The 14,972-nt window shown below is 46.6% G+C and overlaps 2 protein-coding genes across 4 annotated transcripts; both read left to right on the top strand.

Moving 5' to 3' along the window:
* The first annotated feature begins 4,688 nt into the window (after positions 1-4,688).
* Positions 4,689-10,083, top strand: LOC133884992 (probable protein phosphatase 2C 52). 3 transcript variants are annotated; one of them, XM_062324605.1, is made up of 9 exons: positions 4,689-4,830; positions 4,939-5,632; positions 7,178-7,305; positions 7,377-7,475; positions 7,555-7,713; positions 8,383-8,469; positions 8,573-8,664; positions 8,812-8,886; positions 9,720-10,083. In XM_062324605.1, exons 2-9 carry the CDS (start codon positions 4,962-4,964, stop codon positions 9,879-9,881), a joined length of 1,473 nt encoding a protein of 490 aa, XP_062180589.1. In that variant the 5' UTR covers positions 4,689-4,830; positions 4,939-4,961; the 3' UTR covers positions 9,882-10,083. The 3 variants fall into 3 exon arrangements, with proteins under 3 accessions (XP_062180589.1, XP_062180590.1, XP_062180591.1); XM_062324606.1 differs by having other exon boundaries at positions 4,720-4,859; XM_062324607.1 differs by lacking the exons at positions 4,689-4,830; positions 8,383-8,469 and having other exon boundaries at positions 4,840-5,632.
* A 1,483-nt stretch (positions 10,084-11,566) lies between these two features.
* Positions 11,567-13,971, top strand: LOC133884993 (probable polygalacturonase). Its single transcript, XM_062324609.1, has 5 exons — positions 11,567-12,199; positions 12,276-12,396; positions 12,558-12,732; positions 12,966-13,036; positions 13,156-13,971. The coding sequence occupies exons 1-5, from the start codon at positions 11,879-11,881 to the stop codon at positions 13,782-13,784; spliced, it is 1,317 nt and encodes a 438-aa protein (XP_062180593.1). The 5' UTR covers positions 11,567-11,878; the 3' UTR covers positions 13,785-13,971.
* Positions 13,972-14,972: the final 1,001 nt, after the last annotated feature.

The raw sequence follows: 14,972 nt of genomic DNA, 5'->3' as shown, positions 1-14,972 counted from the left end.
TATGTTAGTGACAGTGATGTGAAATCAGATAATTCTAATTCAAAGACAACAAGTCGATCGCTCTCGTCCCCTAAAACTCAAGGATCTCTTTCCTATAATGTATTTTGTAGTTGTGTGGTTTGGTTTTTAAGTTTAGACTGACCTAAAAGAATTAAAGAAGTTTTGGCGGCTGGCGGCTGCTGAGTTTTGGTTGGCCAAAAGCATCCACATTTGTTAGCCTGTTAGGAGGTTACATATTCGATCTGGCCTTTTGACGACGTGGATTGCTGATCTAGTATTCTCGTCGTCTCGTCTCCTTGACTCCTAGTTCTTTGTTGGCTCGTCTCGATGACTAGACGTCTCCTCGCCTCGCGTGGCGTCCCCATCCTGGCGGCTAGTAAAGTGGCCAATCGACGAATCATCTTGGTCTGCTGATGTTATTGGCGAATTTGGTCAGTCAATTTGGTCATAGATCAGCGCCTTCAGCGGCTAGCACCAAATTCGATCTTGACTCTTGATCTGCTCTGCCCGACTGGCGACTCGTTTGATTGTTCAGTTCTTCTTAGTCATCGACATGCAGAGTGCAGGTGCGATGTTCTTCAGATCTTGATGACTTGATTGATGCAACTATGGAAGCAATTAGCTAACCAATTAATGAGATCTCTCATTAGTGATTACTGATTAGTCATTAGTCATTTGTTTTGATTTTCAGACTTCCAGTATTTGTATTTCACGAGGAGGTCAGAGACATCGAGCGATCTGGTGACTCGGTGTTGGTGACTCAGCGGCTATCGACGAGACAACGATTTGGCCTAATCGGTGATACAGTGACTTGCTTAATTGATGATAGTTTTAGTATTTCAACTGCTAATGTTTGTAATTTATATATTGAGTAATCAAGTTGAAATATATTTTAATTTATATGTGGTGAGTGATTGATAATATTGTTATTTTGGTTTGTTGATTTGTGGATTGCACGAGCATATACATATGTTGCAATTATGATCATAGCTAATCAAAGTTACAGAGAGAAATAGAGTTGATGTATTTGTCTTTGAGCCCAGAAAAATTATACACGTCGGATGGTCTGACGTTTAGATGAGGTTCACGCTTGAGCTTTCATACCAGAAGCAGAACTCGTCGGATGATTTGGCGATAGAATGAAGTATACGTCGGAACTTTTCATATAGAGAGGTTGCAAGATGGCATGTCTGATGGATTAAACTCGCTGGATGGTTTAGTGTCCAAGAGGTGTATGTATCGGATCATCTGGCGTTTATGATTTTTCTGAAATGTGCATTGACTGAGAATTTTTATTATGAGCTAATCTATAATAGAGTTGGAGATATGTGTGTGCTTATCTCATGTTGTGCAGGTGATAGATGCAAATTGGTGATTCACAGCGAGATGATCAAGGCCAAGCGAGATGTTTGGTGCCGGACGATCAAGGATGCAGGGCAAAGTCAATAGTGGTCCTAGCTGTGCATATGGAGATCAAGCAAACATAAGAAGGTGGATGGAGACAACGTGTTCATAAAGTTAATCGAAGAGGATATCGGTGCAAGTTACAAGGCGGTCTGAGGTATCAAAAGTAGGAGAGACTTACCGATGATCAAGATTGCAAGATAGAGTATAATGTCAACATCGGATCGCTTGCTTAAGGTGTAAGCAAGTAGCAATGAATCGCGCTTTGAGAAATGTCACACTCGTGTTCTCCTTAAAAAAAATAAGAAGAAGGAGAAGAAGAAGAAAATCCCTCTCTCTCCCAGTGACTTGGCGTAGCTCCCTGTGCCGCGTCGCGCCGCTCATCCCATCGCCACCCTCTACTCTGCGTCGTGCTGCCCGTCCCATCGTCACGCGTTGCAACCAACCTTGCACCCTGCGCCTCGCCTCGCGACTCTCCCTCGAGCCCCGAGCCTCTCCTCGCGCCCTGCTCCGCCGTCGTGCCTTGCTGTCGCCCCTATAAAGAGCAACAATGCATCTTCCTCCTCTCCACACCGCAACACCACCTCCCTCTCCCTCACCTCCACTCCCTCCCTCACTCCTTCTCCGAGCATTGTCGTCGTCGCCATGCCAAAACCCGCCGTTGGTGAGCTCCACCACACTTCCCCTCTCTATCCCTTCCCATCAAAAAACCGTATCTTAGCCCGCCTTCCTTGCCATCGTTGGTCGCCGCTCTTTGCCGTCGCCAGCCATCGCCCTTGCCAGCCAGATTTGCCCTCGCCCGGGCCGGATTCGACCGTCGTTGCCCTTCCTTGCCGCTCGCTAGAGCCGCCGCCACCACCCTCCGCTCGTCGTCCGCCGCCGCCATCGCCTCCTCCCTCTCTCCGTCCGCAAAGGGGTATGTGGCTTCTAATCTTGGCGTCCATCTATGATCGGACAGCCGAGGGCGATTAGGGAGGGTTTAGCGGCCGATAGTGATAAGAAAACAGTGGCGCCGCTGCAGGCATGGTCAGAGCATCGCCGGCGACACACGATCTAGTGCTACGGACTACCAAACATGACAAGAAACGGTGCAATAAAAAAAGATGATGGTGGAGATTCTCACTGAGGGCTTCACGGCGACCGGAGATGGCTCAACAACAGTCAGTGATGGAAAAAAGTGGCGACGGAGGTTGAAGCTCGACGAGAACTCAGCTACGGTGACATGAAGAGGAATCCGAGGGGCGGGGAGGCTTGTTGGGGGCCCTGCAGTACCAGAGAGCTAGTCAGTGGATCTCGAGGCACAACGGGGAAGTCTGGCGATGGCGAATGACAACAATGCTTACCGTAGCTCGGTGGGAGACGGCTTGCGGCGGCGAAACGATGTCGAGGAGTGGCATAGAAGGTTTCCCGTGCTCCTACAATGTCGACGACGTCCTAAAACGCGAAAGGGAGAGCTTGGGCGTGCGGCATGCTCTGTGTGTCGGCAATGACGCTAGTTTGGGCAACGGGTGAGGGAGAATGGGAGGACGGTGGGGTGCCGCGAAGGTCATTTTATATCGCGGAGAGGGAGGGGGGTTGTTGCGGAGTCGTGGGGTGCAGAGACGGAATATGGGCATAGTTTTCGGCAGGCGGTTGCGAGCGCGGTTGCAGCATGACGACGGGAGAGGAATGACATGTGGGACCATGCGTCAGTGAGTGGAAGGGAGGGGGAGCAAGTTGGATTTCCGCACGCGAGGAGATGGGCCAGACTGGCAAGAAAACGAGCTGTCACAGAATGGAACAATGAGAACCTGAAATCTTCCTTGTCGCCTTTGGTCAAGATCTTATACTAATATCTTGAAGTTTTTGAAGCCGTTTGGATTGGTGGACAACCATGGTGGGTGGTGCATTATGGACTGGATACAGAAATGGATCTTTAGGAATTAGGACCATTCCTTGTGTTTGACAACCATAGTGGATTTGAAGCCGTTTGGATTCGTCGATATACCGGTTCATCCCTAGCAATTAGAGCATCTCCAAGAAACTCTTTAAATGGTTCCCTATAGCTAATTATAGGGATTTGATCCAAAATTCATCTCCAACAATATCTCTATCTCACTTCCTATCTTTAGGGAGTCCAAAAATACCTCTCTCTCTCCATTTTTGGGGAACGCATCTGGTTCCCAAAACACTCTCCTGCCCCTGGGCCCACCTCCACCTCGTCGTCCTCCTCCTGTTGCCGCTAGGAAGATGTCGATGTCAGTGTGCTGGCGAAAAGCATGTCGTAACCGACACTGCTCACGTTCCTCAAGTAGCTGGCGTCGTCGCTGGCGCCATACGCGTATGTCTGGTGCATCCGCCATGACGCGCCCACCACTGCGTCGTCCCGGAGCGTGACCTCCTCCTCCGCCGCCTGCTTGTTCCGCAGCGTGCTCGTCGCGGCGCCTCCGCGGGACCACGCCTCGTCGAACGCGATCTCCACGCGCCGCATCAGCCGCTGCGAGGACGTACCGCTGCTGTCGCTGCCCAAGAAGATGTAGAGTGGGAAGCTCTGGTGCAGCTCCTGCGCGTCGGCGTTGGTGCTCACGTCGGTCATTTGGTTGATCGCCTGCGCGCTGCCATGGCTGCTCAACACGTTCGTGTTCGTGAAGGTGAGCCGCTGTGTGAACGGTGAGCGGCGGCACAGCCGAAGATTCGACGCAATCCCAGACGGACTGGTGAATCAGATGGCAGCGCAGATGAACAGTTCAGGAGAGATGGAGCTGACAGTCGGGGTCCACCTGTCGGTGAGATAGAAAAGAGAGCTGTTAGAATATAAGGATTAGAGTATAGAGAGTCTGCTAGAGAGAGTAGTAATATAGGAAATGAAATTTATTAGAAATATTCCTTATATAGAGATATAAAAAGTGAGCTTTAGAGAGTCTCTTAGAGATGCTATTATGAACTGAGGAAAAAAAACTGATTCCGGCCCACATCGGATCTCCCCCACCATGCCACCCCGAGACTCCAAGCAAAATGCTTTTACCGCTACCTCACTTACATCTGGGCCCAACATCATTAGCCCCACACGTCAGTGAATACTTAACAACTTCCCGCCGGTCGCCCAAGTCCCAGGTGTTCACGCCTCCGCAGCCACGTACGCACATCCAAAAGAATAAATTAAAAACGAATTATTATTACTATTATTTAAGAGAAGGGAAGCTCCTCTCCTCTCTTCTCTTCTCCTCTCTTCTCCCCCGCCCCCCGGCTGGCCTGCCTGGCTTCATCTGATCTCACCTCACGCGCGCGCGCACCCACCCACTTGACTCCCCTCCCCGATCACTCCACCCCTCCTCTCCTCCAGCTCACACCCACCCCTTCCTCCCTCTCACACTCAAATCCACAACCCTCTAGATCCACCGCCTCCCGATCCGATCGCCTCCGCTTCCGCCCGATCGGATCCCGCAGGTCAGCCCTCCCCCCATTCATTGCTCGAGGTAGCTCCTGCCGTGTTCGGACTCGAATTTAAAGCAGGTTTGCATCGCATCTGAGCTCCGTGTCTGCTGCCGGTGCTAGGGTTTGGGTCTGCGGCGATTTAGATGGTTTACGATGGCGCCGTGAAGGACCAGGAGAGCTCCTCGGGCCCAGCATCGGCGGCACTATCGGAGGCATCAGGGGCTTCAGCGGCAGCATCGGAGGCGTTGGTGAGCGCGAGACCGGCGAGGCCCGCGCAGGACAGGCGGCTCGGCGTGCGGCACCCCTTGAAGTACCGCCGGTTCCGTGCCGGTGGGAAGATGACGGTGGAGCCCGGGGGCCTGCCGTCCTCTCAGACCGTGGTGCAGGGGGAGGAGGAGGAGGAGGAGTCGAGCGAGGTGGAAGAGGTCGAGGAGGAGGCCTCGTCCGCGGAGATGCAGATGCAGCCTCGTGACGTGGAGGTGTCATCCGCACCGGCACAGGTGGTAGAAGAGATGGCAGAAGTGGTAGAAGAGATGGAGGTGGAGGGAAGCGAAATGGATGTATCACCCGAGGCAGCGGTGGCTGTGGGGGACACGGAGTTGGAGGCGCAGCCCGACGAGGAGGAGGAGGTATCATCGGTGGTGGTAGCAGAAGGGGATAGGAAGCAGGAGGCCTCAGCTGCAGCGTCTGTGCCAGCTGTGGAGGCGCCCAACGAGAAGGATCAGGAGAAGGGGAGGGAGGAGAAGGAGAGGGAAAAACAAAAGGAGAGGGAGAGGGTGGATGAGGTGGGCTACATGAGTGGAGGATGGAAGAGGTAACACTTGCTGCCCAGTGCCCTACTTGTAGCTTACGTCTTGGACGATCGCTTCTACTGGCAGTCTCTTAGGCTTGTTTAATTTAGATCCGCCATGTACCTTGCATTCTGACATGCTCCAATATACCAAGTGAAATAGATGTAGGCAGTTTTCATGTTTGTGAAAGTACTCGCATGGTCATGCTTTGCGTAGCTTTCCGAGAGCCATCTTGTATTCAGGGTAGCTTTTAGTTCGGTAGCTTGGCAGTTATCCTCGTTGAATTTCAGTTTCTATGAGTCACTGCACTATCAAAATTCACCATGACGGTGTAAAAGCTATTTTTATATGTTCCCATGCAGAAGAGAAAATAGCTTTAATTGTAGTATACACTCCGAAAAGTGGTAAACAACAGTTTATTTTAGTTCCGTATTAAAGGCAGCGGCATTGCTCAAAAATGAATCCACTGTGGCCCCTTATAAACAGAATTATCACATTGGCCTCCCTATTTAGGATTGCACATAGTTCCGTAAACCAGGACCTCAATCTTTGACTTTTTTGGAATTTCTCACAAATCCTAGGATGATATTTTTCACAAATTGGCAGTGGGGTCCAGGTACGCACACGACAAAGTTGCATGGTACGCACACATGCCATTATTAGAAAGCAATACACGGCAAAATTGTGTCAAAAAGCGTAACATATTTATGTTGTTCCACTAGCTGGCGGTAGCTTGCTGGGCTTCATAGCAGTGTCACCAGGAAATGTCAAAATGCTTCAGGGCTTTCATACTAGTATTATGCCTGCGGCCTACCACACTATGAATTTGATATTACAATTTTTAATTATTGAGAATGATAAAAGCACAGCCAAAGCTCAAACCACAGATTGATCTAAAATGCTGTATCAACCACTCTTTCGTGATATGGAAATATGAGTAAGTTGCTTGACAAAGTAAACATGATGCTAGTACAGAATCTTGTTTATTGTTGGATCCTTGAGATGTTGATACTCTATCCTTGAGCTTGATTGACATCGATTGCTATGTAATTTTGACATACTACAACATGCTCAAGAAAATTCTGACTTTAAGGAAATCAAATTAAATAAAATTTTATTTGCATGAATATCTTATGCTATATACATGGTAACAAAAAATAAATAGAAATGAGATCTTGTTATTACTTGGAAAATTATTGTTCTCAGATTCCGTAGTAATTATGACTTATGTCATTATCTAAATTCTAATTTTATTACTGTTCAGAAAATGAATTTCTCAACTAGTTTGTAAGACATAAACACTTCTGATATTCAAATTGCTCATAGAATTTTGTTCCCTATGTCAACTAGATCCACAGGGGTTTCTGATTAAATTTCCATTCCTGATTTCAACTGACTTGTATGGCTCCCTTTTCGTTTTGGAGTAGGTAGCCAATTGTAATAATTACTGACTAGGCATTTTCCTATGTTAGAAACTATAATTAATTTCACCTTAGAATATATGCAAAAGTTTTCACATCAATTACATTTTTAACAATATGTCCTGTGTGTGTTTGACTTATTTGCAGTGCTGATGGAAGTCTGAGTTGTGGATATTCAAGTTTTAGAGGAAAAAGGGCAAGCATGGAAGACTTTTATGATATAAAATCATCTAAAATTGACGAGACACAAATAAGTCTATTTGGAATTTTTGATGGTCGGAGATTCTTTCTCGTAGACTTTCTGGTGTCTGTCAGCGCATCCATCTGAAACTTTATATTCTTGCAGGTCATGGCGGTTCACGTGCTGCTGAGTATTTGAAGGAGCACTTATTTGAGAACCTCATGAAACATCAGGAGTTTATGACAGATACAAAATTAGCAATAAGTATGATATTGCGCATAACCAGTCCAATTGTCCATTGATCTTCAAGTAACCCAGCTGTCTGATTAATGGTAACTCGCAGGTGAAACATACAAAAAGACAGATTCAGAGTTCTTGGATGCTGAAAGGAACTCTCATAGAGATGATGGGTCTACTGCATCGACAGCAGTGTTGGTGGGTGACCATCTTTACGTGGCTAATGTTGGAGACTCCCGGGCCGTAATATCAAAGGCAGGCAAAGGTACTTTTATTTGGAAATTATTATGTGGTTGATTGTTTAATATTGAATGCAGTTTCTGCTAGTCTGGCAGCATGCTCAGCCTGCTATTCCATGAATTATATAAGATGTGAATCACTGCTTATTTAGTATCGTTGCTGAATATGTTTACGTTGATCGATGGATAATGATTCCAATATTCTTGTAAGCAGGTTGTGGTGTAAAAAGTCTGATCAATTTTTCGGAAACATGTTGCTCAATATATCACCTTCGATATAAAATTGCAATTGAAATCAAATGACATGCTAGAGGTCTGATGAACTTTGACTCAAAGTTGTTTCTGAAAACAAAATCCAGTGAAGACTTCTATAGTTTTAATCAAATAATCACATTTGATTGTTCTGACCATCTTTCTTTCCTGGGAAAATGGCATCAATGTTAGCTTTCTAGATGAGTTGCCTGTTGGACGTGCATCAAGTTGTAATACACGGCACAAGATGGAGCTATTAGTTTCAATTGATTATGGGAAGAGTTTGTATTGATATCATAGGCAATATTGGTTTTTCTTTATTTTAAGGGCAGTGCTGTTTGTTCTGCTGTTCCAGTATCCAAGCCGGTGATTTAGCCTCTGTCTATAATCCAGATGTATGTACCTGTTGAATTATTTGTAAAATATCGTGTTTACTTCTGTAGCTATCGCACTCTCTGAAGATCACAAGCCAAACAGAAGTGATGAGAGAAAACGAATTGAGGGTGCTGGTGGGGTGGTAATGTGGGCTGGTAAGTCCTGCATTCATCATACCAAGTACACTTGACTTGAGTACATGATTTCATGTTTCAACCTAAGTTCCTTGCAGTGACTATGACAAATGGGCTTTTACAGGAACTTGGAGGGTAGGTGGCGTACTTGCAATGTCTCGGGCATTTGGCAACCGTCTGTTGAAGCAATTTGTTATTGCAGACCCTGAGATTCAGGTAACCTGCACTGCACATATACTATGTTGCTTTCTAGCAAAAAATTGACAATATATAATATTGATGTAATGATGTTTCATGGCTTATATGTGATTTGTTGATTGAAGACATAATCCGTTCATTTGAACACCTTTTTTTTTTGGTCAGGAACAAGAAGTAAATGATGAATTGGAGTTTCTGATTATAGCTAGTGATGGGCTGTGGGATGTGGTTCCAAATGAGGTTAGTTTGTGATCTACATCAGTGGCTTGTTTAGAGGGGCAGATATCCCTTTGTTTTCCCTTCTTCACAAGCATCTGTCTAGTAGAGTAATTATAATATTCTATTGGGTCTTTTGAGCTTAGATGGATATGTGGCGCTTACATTTGGGCATCATGAACAACAAATAGTTTGGAATTGTGTGTGATGCCCTGATAAGCTAAGGTTTTACCATCCATATGCCCTGGTCCACATAACTATTTGATTGATTTGCCATCTCTTTTTTCAATTGAATGATTGAAAACTCTCGTCGTCACCAGCTATTGAGTTTATCCTGGAATTTACCTAGAACTTGATTATCATGAGTCTTAATTTGAGACCTATCATTTATAGGCTGGTTGTCAGCTGCATAAATCTGTTGTACCATGTCAGCATGTTTCCTCATCCTCCAGACTCCAGAGGACACTGCATTTAACTGATAAGGCCCTCTTTTTGTGTAGAGGGAGCTTTCATTATCTTCTTTCTATTCCTTTTTCGTGATTTTTTCGTTTCACTGGATTGTCATCATTTACGGAAATTTGTAGGTATCTAAGTGTGTCACTTAGTATTGCCTAATGTAGTAATTAGTTATTTGCTAGTCACAATTGGCCATGTATATCCAAGGCTTTTAGAATAATGACCTCTCAAGTTATTTCAACTGCTGGCGTCGACATCTTATCTCCATTACCTAGGGAGCTTACATGTAGGAATTTTTTTCTGTCATAATCCTCATTGGGGCTCTTACTAATGGTGCATCAAATCCTATTCAGGATGCATATTGCATGTTCATGTTTGATAGTGTCGTCTTCTTCATGCAGGATGCTGTTTCACTCGTGAAGATGGAGGAGGAACCCGAGGCAGCAGCCCGGAAGCTGACAGAGACTGCGTTCTCCCGCGGGAGTGGCGATAACATCACCTGCATCGTTGTGAAATTCCAGCATGACAAGATGGGCGGTGATTCCCCACCTTCAGGCGACTAGAGTTGATTCAATTTGTTGTTCGTCGTTATACATGTTGTGGGTCCTTACCTTAAGCCGGAATTTCCTGGCTCCATGGTCCTTATAGCGGCGCGGCTGTTACTATAAGAGTTGGTTTATGTTCGTTGATGTCTGTATATCCCCCTAATTTTGGTGCATCCGGTGGTTTACATGTTGCTGTGCTATTTACATAGGTTTATCATCTTATACTGCATTCTGTAGTTGTGGTATGGATACTTTCCTGGCCTGAATGATTGTAAGTAAATCGTGTGAGGTCCAGGTGGAGGGAGGCTTGCCGAGAGGCCTCAGCCCGAGGGATCCGGCTTCACCTGATTGCTACGGGGCTGAGGTTTTGCAGGCATGTGATTGCAGCTGACAGTCCTCCATCCATTGGTTAAAGAACCTACACCTAACCCGTCATGGCGATCTGCAGACCTAGTGCCGAAGGATGTCGGCGAAAGCTAGCATCCTCCTCTCAAGTCTTCACACTGGTGTTGGGTACTATATCGCAGCTCGTGGAAATGGTCATTTGTCAGAGGAAACAGTATGCCTACTGCAGCTGCATGATCCTTACTCCATTGCGTGTTTCTTACAGATATACAGGAAGCATTTACAAAGCCGATCCGTGCACAGGGGAAGGACGAAGGGAGTTCGCTGCTCAAAGCCTCAGAGCCGGGCATGTGCAGCAACAGGGGCTTTGCTGCCAAGACCAAGACGATCTGGCGCTGATCATGCAGCGTCGGAGTGATGCGGGCACTTGATTTACTACCTCTATATTCATCACTACGGATCGACCGACACACACACACACATTATGCATGGCCCTACCTCCTACAGCTTTCACGGAGCTGCTGGTTAAACACAGCCTAGCTAGATCAGATCATCGTTCTGCTCCTCTGCTCGCTCTGGAGAAGTCGTCAAGATGGAGGCAATGGGTAGGGGCCAGCCGGGCCCGGCCAGGGGACATATCAGGAAGAATCAAGGATCTACTTCCTATCAGCATGAGAATCATCCTGGCCGTTAAAGCAGTACCTTGATTTAGCTTCCCAAGATTAAATTGACACCAAGTGAGGCACTGGTACGGGTAATTTAGATCGGCAGCTGAGATGAAATTTTGGTCCATGTCTTCATTGTTCTAGGGCACAAGTTGGTGGGTAGTAATAGAGCAGGTAAGTTGATCGCTTCGCTTAGCAGAGCAGACATTGAACGTCCGTCCGTACGAACATTAGCACGGCAGATTTGGTTTCAGTAATGTTGTTGACACATGAAAGCCATGGATTGGAACAAGACGGCCATTGGACCACCTATAATACCATCGTACCGTTCCTATAAATCTGTATGGTCATTGCATTTAAGAAATGTGGTATTATATACCAGATCAAATCACTTAATTTGGTTCCCGGTTCATCTGTCTGTTTCCTATTCAAGGTTGCCTGCAACATATCGAGTGTAAGAAATAGGAAAAACACAGGCTATAGGCACTGGCCATTATTAGATTACAGAGTACATCCAGATGACTGACATGGTTAGCTACCGAGCATCGTACTTAAAAACATGTTGAAAAACTTCAAGAAAATGTTAAATTATTTCATTTTACCCGTCCAGCATCTTTTTTTTTTTTTTTTTTTTGCCATCGGTAACTTGGCCTACGAGTTTTACTTCTTTTTTCTGAACAGTATTCATGAACTGACGAAAGACTGAAACTGGAAGTGGACACTGATGACTCTAGTCTGAATTCTAGTGGAGTGATGGGACCTACGCCAGCTCACATCGACGGGACTACCGCTCTCCTCTTCCTGCCGCGCCTGCCGTGAAGTGAAGCACAAGAGCCAAACGGCAAGAGACCAAACAAACCAAATCCATGGAGCTGTGAGCCTGTGTCTCGCAAGCAAAACAACAACTGCATTCAGCACAGCCACCTCGATTTCACGCATAAATCCATTCGCAAGACGAGACGCAGCAGCTTTTGCGCCTTGTACTCTCCTGCTCGTCAAGAAGCGATGGCGCCGCCGACGCTGTGTCTCCTCGCGGCGGTGCTTCTGCTGCTGCTCTCGTCGGCCGCGACGCAGGAGACTTGCAGTGGGGTCGCGCCGCGGCGCGGGGCGTGGGTGTCCTTGGCGAGCTTCGGCGCCGTTGGGGACGGGCGGACGCTCAACACGGCGGCGTTCGCGCGCGCGGTGGCGCGCATCGAGCGCCGCCGAGGAGCGCGGGGCGGCACACTGCTGTACGTGCCGCCCGGGGTGTGGCTGACGGGGCCGTTCAACCTCACCTCCCACATGACGCTCTTCCTCGCCCGCGGCGCCGTCATCCGCGCCACCCAGGTACATAGGCCTCCCTCGCCTCTCGATCTCTGTTCATGGCTGACCTTCGGTTGAAGCTTGCGCATTCGTGGAGCAGGACACGTCCAACTGGCCGCTGATCGACCCGTTGCCGCCCTACGGGAGGGGGCGCGAGCTGCCCGGAGGAAGATACATGAGCTTGATCCATGGCAATGGTCTTCAGGATGTCTTCATCACAGGTTCTTGCTCTGCATAGCACAGACTGCACACTGCCAGTCAGCCACTTCTTGTACTTCACTTGCTGGTTTTGCAATGTAAGCTGCCTGTCTCTACGCAGCTCAATACTTGAATGATTCATACCGAAAGCTCGGCAATTTTTGGTTCTGTGTGAATTGCGCAGGTGAGAATGGCACCATCGATGGCCAAGGCAGCGTGTGGTGGGACATGTGGAGGAAGCGCACGCTGCTCTTCACCAGGCCGCACCTGCTGGAGCTCATGTACTCCACCGACGTGATCATCTCCGATGTTGTCTTCAAGGATTCGCCGTTTTGGAACATTCACCCAGTTTACTGCAGGTGAGCACCAAGATCGCGTTGTTACAAAGGGGAGCCACATACTTTCAGTCCAATCGGTTAGCTTGATTTGCCATCTTGCCAGGGCTTCAGCTTTTACCTTGACAAGTTGCAGGCCTTGATATTGTTTCAGAAACAAACATTGAGCAATAAAATAACATGAAAATCGCCACAGTTACACGTTACAAATCACAGATCACTCTCCTTTTAAACGTGCGCAACTCCTGTATGTGCAGCAATGTAGTGATAGCAAACGTGACTGTGTTGGCACCACGTGACTCTCCGAACACCGATGGAATTGATCCAGGTAATGGATGTTCCACTCACTCTGTAAATCTATGCAGAATTTGCGCATGCCTGACATTGAACTTATTTTTCGGAAATAGTCTGACAATGAATTTACATGTGTGTCTATCGACACTACAGATTCAAGCAGCAATGTCTGCATTGAGGACTCCTACATTTCCACAGGAGACGACTTGATTTCCATCAAGAGTGGCTGGGATGAGTATGGCATTGCTTTTGCGCGTCCTAGCTCCGGCATTACCATCCGAAGGATAGCGGGGTCCGGGCCATTTGCTGGCTTTGCAGTTGGAAGTGAGACCTCTGGTGGTGTGGAGAACATACTTGTCGAGCACCTGAATTTCTTCAGCATGGGGGTCGGTATCCATATCAAGACCAACTCAGGGAGGGGAGGATTCATCCGAAACATCACTGTCTCTGAAGTGACCTTGAATGGAGCTCGGTATGGTTTGAGGATTGCAGGTGATGTTGGCGGCCACCCTGATACATCCTACAACCCAAGTATGCTTCCTGTTGTTGATAGCGTGACGATAAAGAATGTCTGGGGTCAGAACATCCGGCAAGCTGGGCTGATAAGGGGCATCAAGAACTCGGCTTTCAGTCACATCTGCTTGTCGAATGTCAAGCTTTATGGCGGCACATCTATCGGGCCATGGAAATGTCGAGCTGTCAGTGGCGCCACACTTGATGTGCAGCCATCACCATGTACAGAGCTGGCTAGTACATCTGAGGCAGGCTTTTGTACAAATTAGTTCTGGTTCTTCAGAGTGAATGTTGTTAATCTCAGTTTCATTTAGGCATAGAATTCCTTCTGAGAAATGGCAATAAGATGTCAGCATTCCTCTTTTATTTGTGGCAGAAATGCTTGCTGATTAACTGGAAGCTGTAACTGAAACTATTAGTTGTGACTTTCCGATAATTCAGTACCTTGTTCACAGAGGTGGTCAGTCCTTTTGTCTCGTGGAAAGCTCTTCTGCAATTCAGCTGTCGGGCCTGTTTGAATGGATTATTACTTCTTGAATCTTCTATTCTCATTGGATAACTATTACACCTGGTATTAAAAGAATAAATCAGATGCATTAAACATGTATACTAAGATCAAGTTTCATACATACGATGATTTTACAAGTTATAATATAACAATATCATTACATAACGATAAGATTCATTATAAAAGAATTTATAGGTTTTAAAAAATACTAAGATAACTTCCAACGGTAGCAGGTCGTACATCCATTCACAGACGTTGTTCAGAGGAGCACTATCCTAAAATATGATCTTCAGGTCGAAAACTTCCTTCGCCTAAACTCAGCTCCATCGGCTGAGATGTCCTCAAAGTCCTCATCTTCTGAGTAACATCAAGAGGTTGGGAGAAGGCAAGCGTAAGTACATGGAGTACTCAGTAAGTGTGAAAAAACATGACATAAAGGCTTAAGACAAGAGAGGCTTGACTCAAGTTTAATGCATCTATGCCATCCTAATTTAAGACTTAAAAATAACTTAGCAATCATATTTATTATATGTGATGACACCAACATTAAAGGAATAGCTCATTGAATTCCATCCGACTATCAGACTCATCAGATATCTCATATCTGGCTACCAACTTATTAGGGTACCACCACCCGACTACCCAAAATCAACCATCCAAGATTCTCACTAATCATGAAGAAATCTAAGCCCGCTCTTAATCGTGAGCACGATTGATTAATCAGTTTTATATTCTGCAGAGTCTGCATACTTTATCTATGAGTCATGATCAACTCTTTTACCGATACCCGTCGGTACCTTACACATTTCCGATGTGTGCGCCGAAAGATCACTACAAGACCTTTACAAGGTGTCTCCAAATCCGTAAACACACACTAAGGTTTCACCGCTAATAGGGACTCCATCCACTGCAGAGACCCCCTCTTGTGCCACTCAACCGTCCACTGGTG

Source organism: Phragmites australis, chromosome 11 (genome assembly GCF_958298935.1).
Source record: "Phragmites australis chromosome 11, lpPhrAust1.1, whole genome shotgun sequence".
Classification (NCBI taxonomy): Eukaryota; Viridiplantae; Streptophyta; class Magnoliopsida; order Poales; family Poaceae; genus Phragmites; species Phragmites australis.
The sequence above is the reverse complement of the archived record's forward strand: the minus strand, read 5'-3'. Positions and strand labels throughout refer to the sequence as shown.

What these genes read in the sequence shown, in the direction of transcription:
- LOC133884992 (XM_062324605.1), top strand. Translation starts at nt 4,962, where the DNA reads ATGGTTTACGATGGCGCCGTGAAGGACCAGGAGAGCTCCTCGGGCCCA. An exon ending in AATATCAAAGGCAGGCAAAG is followed by an intron (nt 7,714 to 8,382) that starts GTACTTTTATTT and finishes TTACTTCTGTAG; the next exon opens with CTATCGCACTCTCTGAAGAT. An exon ending in TGGGGTGGTAATGTGGGCTG is followed by an intron (nt 8,470 to 8,572) that starts GTAAGTCCTGCA and finishes GGGCTTTTACAG; the next exon opens with GAACTTGGAGGGTAGGTGGC.
- LOC133884993 (XM_062324609.1), top strand. Translation starts at nt 11,879, where the DNA reads ATGGCGCCGCCGACGCTGTGTCTCCTCGCGGCGGTGCTTCTGCTGCTG. An exon ending in TCAGGATGTCTTCATCACAG is followed by an intron (nt 12,397 to 12,557) that starts GTTCTTGCTCTG and finishes TGAATTGCGCAG; the next exon opens with GTGAGAATGGCACCATCGAT. An exon ending in CACCGATGGAATTGATCCAG is followed by an intron (nt 13,037 to 13,155) that starts GTAATGGATGTT and finishes TCGACACTACAG; the next exon opens with ATTCAAGCAGCAATGTCTGC.